Source organism: Leptonotus elevatus, chromosome 15 (assembly GCF_054856555.1).
Source record: "Leptonotus elevatus isolate MCC_2025b chromosome 15, RoL_Lele_1.0, whole genome shotgun sequence".
Lineage (NCBI taxonomy): Eukaryota > Metazoa > Chordata > Actinopteri > Syngnathiformes > Syngnathidae > Leptonotus > Leptonotus elevatus.
Genome location: NC_141253.1, coordinates 3,832,248 through 3,844,451, shown reverse-complemented (window position 1 = coordinate 3,844,451; position 12,204 = coordinate 3,832,248). Strand labels below are relative to the sequence as shown.

The 12,204-nt window shown below is 41.9% G+C and overlaps 1 protein-coding gene across 1 annotated transcript in view; it reads left to right on the top strand.

The window, feature by feature from the left end:
• Positions 1-12,204, top strand: part of LOC147161617 (synaptic vesicle glycoprotein 2C-like) — a 34,851-nt gene that overhangs the window by 15,200 nt on the left and 7,447 nt on the right. The window contains exons 5-12 of the mRNA XM_086096232.1: positions 701-1,548; positions 4,924-5,104; positions 5,170-5,321; positions 9,402-9,535; positions 9,604-9,693; positions 9,774-9,884; positions 10,232-10,320; positions 11,167-11,331. Of these exons, the coding sequence (XP_085952358.1) occupies positions 948-1,548; positions 4,924-5,104; positions 5,170-5,321; positions 9,402-9,535; positions 9,604-9,693; positions 9,774-9,884; positions 10,232-10,320; positions 11,167-11,331 (1,523 nt within the window). The 5' untranslated portion in view covers positions 701-947. The remainder of the gene's footprint in view (positions 1-700; positions 1,549-4,923; positions 5,105-5,169; positions 5,322-9,401; positions 9,536-9,603; positions 9,694-9,773; positions 9,885-10,231; positions 10,321-11,166; positions 11,332-12,204) is intronic.

The window sequence follows — 12,204 nt, the reverse complement described above, 5'->3', positions numbered from 1 at the left end:
CCTAGAATTATTTTTGTACATTTAGAATAGAGATAACATTTGTGATTAATCGTGAGTTAACTAGTGCAGTCAGGCGATTAATTACGATTACAAAATTTTATCTAATTTTTAATCATCTTTTCTTTACAAAAAGCATGTTTTTATTTTTTTTATTTTTTTTAAAGAAAATATTATTAAAAAATTAGGGGCGTCGGGCGATTACAATTTTTAAACGGAATTAATTGCATGACTTCACTAGTTAATCAAAAATTGTATCTGTTCTAATACAAAAAAAATTCTATGTTTTCATACTTTTGTTAACAAAAGTGGGGAAAAATGTTAAACTAATAGAAATAGTTCAAATTAATTTTTTACGTCTATAGCCGTCAATGGCAGTGAATGAGTTAATTGGTGTCAAGGAAGTACGTACCGGTATGTACTAAGAGACTAACATCCTAGTAGGTTTAACCTTGGTTGTTAGTGAAAGTTACAGAGGGTCTTTGCCAGATGTGAATGTACATCCATGCTTCTGGTGCCTTTTTCCTGAAAACAAATCCTTTGGGATCTTTGTTTGTGGTGAGGCCGTCTATTATTTGTGGCTCATCTGAGAGATTCGGACGCTAGCATTCAAGAGGGCTGTAATAATACCTTGGCCCTCCGCTGCAGTCGGGTTTTCATCAGCTAACTTTTAATGAAGTGCTTCCTCCTTGTGTTCCTGCAGGCTGACGGCCTCGTCTGCTAAGCTCTTCCACAACTGAGAAGTTTTCCAATTTCGACGGCCTCCTTTCCAGCTCCATGGGTTTTGACCTCAGCGTTTAATTATTATCCTGGCAGCCGACCGGCGTTCCCGACTGTTGCTGGCTTGACCTTATAAACTACCCCCGACGCGTCCCAGGCAGCTGCATCCACTGGAGCTGCTGAAATAGGCTACTTACAAACACTTAGTGCTCCGCTTTGTCTGCGTCAAGATGAATGAAACGCACAATAACAGGACTTCCCTGGCCAAAGGGGCCAAGGACATCGCCAAGGAAGCCAAGAGGCAAGCCGGCAAGAACTTCAGCAAGGCGGTGGACCGCGCCTCGGACGAATACTCGGAGCACCGCAGCTACAACCAATTCCATAACGACGAGGAGGAGGAGAACGACTACAATTCCTACGGACAAGCGGACGGGCGCTACGGCGACAACGCGGACGAGGACGGGGCGTCCAGCGACGCCACGGAGGGCCACGACGACGAAGACGAGATCTACGAGGGCGAGTACCAAGGCGTGCCCGCCTGCCAGGATGGGAAACCGAGAGATGGACAGACGCCTCTGGGCCAGCCGCCGGCCGACGGTCCGAAGAGCCACAAGGACCTGGAGAACGAGCGGCAGGCCGACGAGGAGGAGCTGGCGCAGCAATACGAGCTCATCATGCAGGAGTGCGGCCACGGGAGGTTCCAGTGGCAACTCTTCTTCGTGTTGGGCCTGGCGCTCATGTCGGACGGCGTGGAGGTGTTCGTGGTGGGATTCGTCTTGCCCAGCGCCGAGACGGACATGTGCGTGCCCAACTCCGGCGCCGGATGGCTTGGTGAGGAATACATAGCCACCATTTTCTAATTTAACCAGAGGTGGGCATTCCGTCAATATTGATCAGTCAATGACGGACATCCATTTTGTTGACGATTGACGGGAAACTTCAAAAAATTTATAAACTTCGCATTGAGGGAAGGGGGTTTTCGTTCGTCAATGTAATCGTCAATCTGTCAATAAATTTGACGAAGGTCGCGTTTTGGTGATGGATTGACGGAACATTGACGGATGCCCACTTTCGAATGACGGAAACATCGACGGACGTTCATTTTGCTGGGCAATCGACGAATGACGGATTGACGGTTCGGATCGAACTATTGACGATGGCGGAGGAGTGTCCCGACTGTTGACGATTGCCGAATAACGGCCGCTCAAAATTCATTGACGCGCCCACCTCTGAATTTAACCATATTTTCGCCTTCCCGAGATAAATCGACCTCCCATAAAGATTCGCCGATTTCATCAACAAAATTGCCAAATTTTATACGTAGCAGATCTATGAATATGGTGCACCACTTGTGTCGAACTGATAGCGCAGGTGAACCTAATGATGCGGCCAGCGAGCGTAAGGATGGTGTGTTATTCATCCACATTCCACGAGTGAGTCATCTCGCAGTGGGAGACGAGAGTGGGAGAACAAAAGAATGAGTCACATTATGTAGCACCAAGTGGCTCACAACAAAAAATTAACTATACGTATGTTGAGGGAAATAAAATCAGAGTGATCAATAGCGGCCTCTTGACTTGGATTCATTCAAAGAGAGAGTAATGATAGCTCTTTGAAAAGACCACAAATAATTGAAGAGAAATTTTCTGGAACACGGTCTTACAACTAGGACATACTTTTAGTTTTAAGACGAGAGCCCTTTTGATTATCGTTCTTTAGCTTAGCTCCAAATTTTGTAGCAATCGGGAAATAATCTCCTGGATTTCGGACCATTCGAAATGACCCTAATGGCAACGATTTTGGACTCGTCTTTATCACACAAGTCTAAAGGTTCAAAAATTCAAAGCTCTTCAAAGAACAGAGGACATTAACAGTAAAAGTGGCTCACGGCTCAGCAGGTGTCGGCGTAATTAACGTTTTCCTTCAACCCCTGCTTAAAACCCACCTGTCAATCACACGTTCTCCTCCGAGAATCGTCCGTCATCTGCCCGAGATCCTCGCGTCCCGAACGAGGAAATTAGCGGCTCGCAACACCTCAAGCGTGGCGGGACGCGGCGTGCCGATGAGCGAGAACATCGCACAAAAGGCGTCGAGGGGGAGTTGAGATTTAAAAGAGGCACAAATCAGCATGCATGGAGACCATATAAGATGAATAATAATAAAAACCCTCCAAGGAAATGTTGTGCATTGTTCCAGTGGATGCAAGTAGTGTATACTTCAGAAACATCTATGCTTTTTTTTTAATGGTTTTTTTTTATTTTTTATCTTTGCAGTTGTTTTGGACTTGTCTTTGACTCATATTCCACAATTATCCACATTTGTAAAAAGGCCACCCATACATCATAAAAAAAGTCATGGCTTCATACGAGTATATCAAATTCTAACAGCAATTTGATCACACATGGGAAAAGTATTGTAAGCGATGACACGGTATTTTGTCTCACCTCTGGTGTTGAGGCAGATGTGTGTTTCAAAGGTCTGACCTTTGCTTGAACCCCGTAGGAAATAACAAATCCAATCTCAGGATGAATCCTCACTCATAACCCCCCCCCCCCCCCCACACACACACACACACACACACCTCACCTCCTCCTCCCTTTATTACACATCCTAACTCAGCGCGAGCTCCGCCATAAAACAAATGAGCCGACGCTTCCAGATAGAGCGTCTTGGCTACACGTGTGCATCTCACATTGTTTGTTCCGTCGCATATGTGCCCGGTTTTGCAGCACTCATGACGTTTTACCCTGATATTTTTCGTTTCATTTTCCCGCCACTGCCCGGGTTCACTCGCACGGCCTCCTCTGCAGCGGCGAGCTAGCAGCTGTCGCCACGTAATGAATGGCCGACTCGGCGCGGTGTCTGCGCGGCTCGATAAGAGCGTTTTACTTTTAGCCTATCTGTCCCATCACCGCAAACACGGTGCAAAAGAGAGGGCGAAAAAAAAAAAAAAAGGGAGGCCTCACCCCCACCTTCCAGAGACATTAGCATTTTTATTAGCACGTCGAGAGCGACGCCATTATTTACTGGCCTGACAACTATGCTCTCCAACGCTGCATTGTCTCGGGAACGGGAAAAGAACTAACCACGACTTCCTGTAGTGCGGAACGGGCCGGTTTTGTGTACATTTTTAACTCATTCACTGCCATTGACGTAAAAAATTCATTTGAACAATTTTTATTAGATTAACATTTTTTCCACTTTTGTTAACAAGAGTATGAAAACCTAGATTTTTTTTATTGTACTGTACATTTAGAACAGATATAAAATTTATGATTAATCGTGAGTTAACTATTCAAGTCATGCGATTAATTACAATTAAAAAAAAATAACCGCCTGAGGAGATAAAAAGAAGAAAGAAAATATTATAAAAAATTTGGAGTGTCAGGCGATTAAAATTTTTAATCGCAATTAATTGCATGACTTTGCGAGTTAACTCACAATTAACCACAAATTGTATATCTGTTCTAAATGTACAATAAAAAAACAAAAGTGGGAAAAAAATTAAAATAGTACAAATGACTTTTTGACGTCTACAACCGTCAATGGCAGTGAATGAGTTAAAAACACTTTGAATGTAGTTGTTGTGATGAGTTTTAAGCCGCCAAAAATTATTTAAAAAACGATGATAAGCATTTATTACAGAAGCGGAAACCGAAGTAAAAATATAGGGGGAAATAAATCCAGGAAGAAAAAAAACTTCCAAAATGTAATCACAAAAAATGGGGGGTCGACTGTACAGTACTTAATTTTGGAGATACTATATCAATAAATACAATTTCAGCATTTCAGTTTCCTTGATTTTTAAGGCATATCTAAAACAGTGAAACAGTAAAACAGTCTGACAAATCCACACCTTGTCCACTATTTACGAACTTGAGTGCCTTTGTTTGCCTCATCTGGTGCAGTCACTACATGCAGTTAGCTAGCTAGCTAGCTAGCGCCCTACGCAGTAGAAATGTCTCTTCCCTTCAGATAGTCACTGGCGCGGCCACTTTAGAGCGCCTCGTTGTCGCCCGGAAAGAAAGTCAGGGCTCCTGTAACCGTCAGCGTGTGTACAGGGGCTTCGCGCATTAGAGCGCGTCGTCGTCGTGGCGGTATGGCTAAATCAGTAGGTGCAATTTTTCCGTCGCAAAGCTGGTAGAAGTGACCAACTTCGATGCACAATTTCTGATGAGCTCTTTCCATTTCCCTCGCTCTCTCCAGGCAGCATCGTGTACTTGGGGATGATGTTCGGAGCCTTCTTTTGGGGCGGCCTGTCGGACAAGCTGGGCCGCAAGCAGTGCCTGCTGATATCATTGTCCACCAACGGGTTCTTCGCCTTCCTCTCCTCCTTCGTGCAAGGCTACAGCACCTTCCTTTTCTGCCGCATGCTGTCGGGATTTGGGTAAATCAAATCAGTGAATCAAACTGCCTATTTTCATGTCTGAAAACAAAACTGGCTATCCGCAGGATTGGCGGCGCGGTGCCCATTGTGTTTTCCTACTTTGCCGAGGTGTTGGCCCGGGAGAAGCGTGGCGAGCACCTGAGCTGGCTCTGTATGTTCTGGATGATCGGCGGCATCTACGCCTCGGCCATGGCGTGGGCCATCATCCCGCACTATGGTGAGTGACTGATGACAATAATATGATTTTAGCCTAATTGCTAACTTATCTGCTTGATTCGAAAAATTATAGTCATCAAGACTTTTAAAAGTAGTACTGTATTTTTTGGACTATATTTTGCCATACCAGCCCAAAAAATGCATAGAGAGAAAAAAAAAATTGTCTCTCTGAAGTATAAGATATTGGATGTGGGAAGGGTTGCATCGATTATGAATTGGAGTTGGAGCTCTAAAGAAAACCAGCTTTTCCCAGATAGTGACAGCATATATAGAAGCTGGCGAAAGGTTATTTAAGGCCAAAAAAAAGACGTAAAACTCCAGATTTTGCCGCTGCTGTCGCATTGCTGCAAACAGAAATGGAGCGTGCACGATGCGCCTTGCCGCAGTGACGCCAATAAAAGGCAACATGTGAGATCGTTTTGCAAAATATGTCCGCTCTTGCGGGGCCCTCGGGCGCTCGCGCAAACAGCAAGCAGGTGGCGGTGGCGTAGCCGGGGATTCATTTTACACACTGACGGCGGGTCGGTTTTTAAGAATTAAGCTCGTTTTGTGTGTGGATGCCCGGTACGGCGGCTCCTCGACCTCGGTTTACGACCGTCCCAGACATACATGATGTTTCCAAGTTATGAAATTGGTGGCGTGAGAATACGGAATGATGAGACGCAAGAGGGCATGCTTATCAGTTTTTTATTTTTGGTCTTTCATGTTCATGACCTAGAAGTGCTTAGATGTAAAGATTTTCTATGATTATGATTTTTAAAACGTGTTTATACGTTTTTAGGATTTTTTTTTTAGTTAAATGCACAAAAAAAAAAAACTGATTTATTTAATATATTCATATTCATTTTATGATCCAAATTTGGCTGTTTCAGGGTCACAGGAAGAAGAAATCCCTAAATTGCCCAACATAAACCCAAGATGTGGGTTCCGGGTGGTGTTTCCTTTTCGGAGAAAGGTCTTAGAGGCCGATTGTCACGCGGGAGTTTTCCCGATTGATTTTCCGGACTTTCTGCTGATTGACTCGTTTGTGAATCGATCAGAATGTCTCTCGAGTTACAACTCACGCGAGCCGAGAGAAGAACGCTGTGTTAAGCAAAATCGGCCCTCACAGAGATAATAATGCTCTTTTTCTTCTTTTTCTTTTCTTTTCCTTTCTTTTTTTTTTTTTATGATGAACCGTTTGAATGATCAGTTTGTCTTCCGTGAAGGTGTATTTGTGCATTTGGACATGATAAAAATAAATACATAAAAAAAAAAAAACAAGTGTAAACTCATAACATGCTCGTGGATGAACTGCGATCCGATGTGGGGCAGCAAAAGAGATTAGGAGGACAAGAGTGGAGGCCAGGTTGGCAGGGAGCGCTTGATTTATGAACCCTTTGTGAGGGATAATGGAAAGGTGAAGTGATAGAGGGCGGCGTTCTCAGAGAGAAACAACGAGAAAAGGGAGTTGCAGCGCCAAGGATCAGGATGCGCCAACTCTGTCAGCGTATCCGGACTGTTTTATGATGTAAAATTGAGGGCAGAACATGTCGAAGAAGCAAAGCAAAAAGTAGAGCAAGAACGTTGACATTGCTCATTAAAAAATATACATATTTAAATTTTCTATGACAACTAATCTATGCGTTAAACTATGTTTGTTTGGATTGGGGGGGGGGGGGGTTGTCGGCATGTTGAAGGTGGTGCGTGGCGAGCGCTTGATTTATGAACCCTCCGTGAGGGATAAAATGGAAAGGTGAAGAGATGCGAGGCGGCAGTCGGAGAGAGAAACAACGGCTTAGCCGCTTTAATGGAAAGCTGGAAGGCGTTCGATATATATAACGGGCCGCGTTGATGAAGTGCCTCAACCGGGCGAAGCACTTATCTGGGGACTCGTGAGACACGCACTGGAAGAAATAGAAGCCACTTCCAGGACAAAACTAAACTTATTGAGAACGGTGACAATAAAGATTATGGGAGGGGAAAACGTGCATCGACTATGGATTAAAGCCATGATGCCCACATGAGTATTTGTAAAACGTTCAAATGTTTTAACTGCACCGCCACACATTAGGTAGGTTAAGGATGTTGTATAAGCACTTTTGTAAGTCATGAATGTGGTTTAAAAAATTACAATTAAAATTAACTACTGTACCACCTCGATAGCTTTAAGCTAGCTTTGTGTCCCTGCTGCTGAATTGGATTTAAAATTTACTTTAAAAAAATAAATTTAAAAAATGGACTATTTAAATTGTATTGATTTTAATCAATCAATTATTTAATAAAACTAAATAAAAATTGAATATTTGAGTATTTGCATTTTTTTAAATTGAAATATTACCATAATAATGTATGTTCAGTTTTTATTATTATTATAATGATGATCAAATCAAATAAAGAAAACAGCTTATAATACAAATATATATTTATTTATTATTTTGTGGTTCGGGATTTGTATTTATTTATATATTTTTAAACCTCAGCCTAATCAATTAACAATGTTTTTACGTATACAAGTTCAAAAGAAGGAAAAAGAGTAAATACATTTTAAGTTTAAATTCTACGGAAGCGTACAATAAAAATACAAGACTATGCGTCACATTCGAAAGACATACTGTACGTCCACAAAAATATCCCAAACACATTTTCTTTACATCACCAACTAGCATCTATACGTTTTCTTCCTTTTTTTTGCACATCTGTACAAATGGAATCGTTTTATTTCAGCGATCCTCGGTCGCTGTTCCGTGACCGTAACCCAAAAATGTATTACGCAGTAGGTAAGACGTATACCATCCATCTTTTTACATATCATAAGAAGTGATTGACGAGGAACATTAATGTGACACGAGGCGGCGCGAAAGGATCATAATCGAGGTCAATTGATTACACGCCGCTGTTTCATCCTTCTTCTTCTTCTTTTTTTTTTTGCTGCTGCAATACGCAGTGGTTTGTGGGGAATGGGTTTCGCCGCAGTGCTCTTTACATTGACATTGGTGGTGAGTAAAGGCCAGATGTGTGTGTGTGTGTGTGGTGTCTCTTTTTTTTTTTTTATAGTCCCTAAAAAGTAAACTGTAAAATCTGCTGCTGTGACCAGTCTTAAATGTGTGTTTGTTGCAGTGTAAGGACGATTTGTCTGGATGCTCTGCTTTGCGTGTATGCGCGCGCCCGTGTTGCTTGTCGGAGGCGTTCTCACTTACTGTAGAGTAGCCACATAAATCACCTTGAGTATCGCAACCAGTCAGCCATCGCCAACAGTCCATTATAGCTGGATTCCTCCTAATGAGCTTTTTTTTTTTTTTTTTTACCGGACCGGGCAGAATGAAGCTCACACGGGCCACGGGAAAACACGCTCACGTCCCCTAAAGCTAACATACCGCGCGACGTGCAGATGTGCTGCTCATATGCATATTGTAATGCGTTATTTTGCGATGTGTTGCGTTTTGATATATTGCAAATTTGCCAATTGCTCCTATAAATGATTGCATCTTCACGTGACAGACGGAACCACGTGTATTTGCAACAACGAGTCGAAAAATATCTTGCCTTTGCCATAGTTTTGATTGAATGCATTTTGTTGCTATTAACTCATTCTCTGCCATAAATTCATTAAAAATAAAAATAAAAAGATTATTAAAAATGTGGGGTTGACAGAGGCGATTACATTTTTTTATTGTAATTAATCGCATGATTTCAATAGTTAACTCACGATTAATCACAAATTGTATATCGGTTCTAAATGTACAATAAAAAAACAATTCTTGGTTTTCATACTCTTGTTAACAAAAGTTGTAATACACTTTAATGCGAAATAAAAAAAAATGTATGCCATTATTCGATGAATTGATAAAATAATCAATAGAACAATCAATTAAAAAAATATTTGATAGTGACAAGCTACAATAAGCCATGAGACATAAGACATTATTTTACGATACATTGCATTTTGATACATCGTGTCAAGATGCATCACATTACGATACACCACTTTTATAATATGATACGTCACATTACGATCTGACGCATTCCGATATTACATTTTTTGGTCTGCTGACGCCCGGAGTTGGCAACGTGTGCGCGCTTCGTCGCTTTCTGTGCACAGGTTGGAGTTTCAGCATGGGCTCGGCCTACCAGTTCCACAGCTGGCGAGTGTTTGTGGTGGTGTGCGCACTGCCCTGCGTCTCAGCTGTGGTGGCGCTCACCTTCATGCCCGAGAGCCCCCGCTTCTTCCTACAGGTGAGAGAGCGTGCGAGACACACGCTAACCCTTTTCCATGTGAACTTAATTTGACTTTGACTGTCTAGAGTGGCAAACACGACGAGGCCTGGATGGTCCTCAAGCACATCCACGACACCAACATGCGAGCCCGCGGAGAGCCAGAGAGAGTCTTCACGGTGAGTTGGCATGCCCCAGAGCGCCCCCTTGTGGCTCCAGCAAACCGCCGAGGGGAACTGGCGAGTGTCTCCCCCTACAGGTCAACCGGATAAAAATCCCCAAGCTGCTGGACGAGCTGGTGGAAATGCAGAGCGAGTCGGCCAACCCGGCGCTCAAGGTTCTTTCCAAAGTCAAGACTGAGCTTCGAGGGGTCAGTATTGGTTTGAAATCGGAACTTTTAAGTTCGGCGTAGCCTGGACTACACTGTTCGATTTGTTTTCATATAACCTTGTGCCGTTAAAACCACCATATTTGAAATTACTTTATGCATCATGTCATGCTAATTTAGCTAATGTGCTAAGTGGTTCACTACAGAAACATTAACACTGACGCCACAAGGTTATATGTAAACATTTGAAAATGCATATTGTTAATTAATTAATTAATTAATTAATTGCAAATGATTAGCGCAATGGAATTCAGCCAATTTTGAGTTGTATGGTTGTTTATATATAATAATGAACATCATTATTTTATTTTATTTTATTTTTTTAATAGATCTGGTCAACTTTCATGAGATGCTTCAACTACCCGGTAAAAGACAACACCATGAAACTGGCGGCAGTTTGGTTTACGCTTTCCTTCGGGTAAGATCAATCCTATCGTGGATGTTTCATGTGGTTCATGTCTGTAGAACAACTCCAACTTTTTGTGTCCGGCGAGAAATGTTTCTAACGCAGTCACTGCCAACCCAGTAAATATAGATCTTTGACATCTATAGCCGTCAGTGGTAGTGAATGAGTTGAGGGTTAAAATTTGTTAAAATGCAAATATATAGTACTAGTTGAGGTAATGCCTCAACTGCATTCAGATCATGTCAGATACTTTTACCCAAGTAATATTCTACCCATTCTGTTGTACTCTTACTTAATTCATTTACTCCTCAAACGTATAAATATGTTCTATTTTAAATAATACCACACTGTCAAAGACTTATTTATACGTTTTTTTTTTTTTTAAATGTTAGTGCATACAGAAGGCTTTGATGCAGCCTCTGAACAAAAGAGAATGCTTGAAGCAATGGTAGATATTACAAAAACGGTCAGCGGATGGCAGCAGAGTATAAGAGATCAACCAGGGCCATGTTGCAAAAAGCTCTTTCCCCTACTGTTTTAAAAAGATGTGTGAATGATGATGAAACTTAGCTATATTCTAATGCTAATTGTCGCAAAACAGAACCAGATAGAAATATACTTTTTTTCCTGATGAAAGAAGGGACTCTAATCTTTCTTTTGGTAGGTTCCATGTTTTCATAGCAATAGAACAGAATATTCTGTGGGACTTGCAAAATCAAAATCCAGTAAACCGCCCGGGAGCGAAGGGGGTTGCTTCAGTGAAAATGGCTGGGAATGAATGAGTTAAGTATTGTTTTTTTAACTGACCCGAACCTAAGGCAGAAAAGAGGTATGTTACTCCTGGTCCTCGAAATGCAGGTACTACGGGTTGTCGGTGTGGTTCCCCGACGTGATCAAGCACCTGCAGGCCGACGAGTACGCCTCCCGGGTGAAGATCCACACCAACGAACGCATCGAAGACTTCACCTTCAACTTCACGCTGGAGAACCAGATACACAGAAACAGCGTTTTCCTCAACGACAGGTAACCGGACCCTGCGATTATTTGGACTCAAGGCGTTCACCTCAGGATGTCGCAGGCCGTCATGACCGTTCATATTAATCCTGCCTCGGTTATCTCCGCCTCTAACAGGAAATGAAAAGGCTTATCAAGGCGGGACGCCTTCCTGGATATGACTTCCACTTACACCAAGGAAAGATACATGTGCACATGCATGTGTCAGTTTTTCACAAAATAAATGCTGATGGCCCGGGTGCGCACATTCAATTTGGCTGTGGTTCAAAGCTTTTTAATGCGCACATTTTTGACATCTAGTCACTAGACCTCACCTGATCTCAGCCAGCAGTAGCCAATTTTTCTTTGTTTTTGTTTTCGGAGGGGGAATCAAAACAAAAAATAAATAAATTAATTAAATACATTAAATAAATTAAATAAATTAAATAAATTAAATAAATTAAATAAATAAATAAATACATATCCCGAGGAAGGGGACAGAAACCAATACCTTACGTGAGTAGCAAAAAAACAAAACAAATCAAAGGGATTTGAAATTCCAGATGGACACCACAAGATGGCAGCAAAGCACTTGAAACCGAGATGATCATAAAGCATCAACGCCATGCTTCTACTATGGACTAAAGAATGAACACGTTACATAAGCGACTGTATTCAATAGTTAAATTATTCAACACATTAAAAAAAAAACATTCACATGAAGCTCATCAACAGCATGAGCTAGCATAACACGCTAGCACAAACTGGCGTGACATCACAATGGGCTAACAAGTAGACGTGCTAGCACACAATTATTATTAGTAAAAGTAAGCTACACTAGTTATTAATAGCTGCATTGGAAGAGAAGCAGAAACATATGTTTACTTTTACTTTTGACCACAA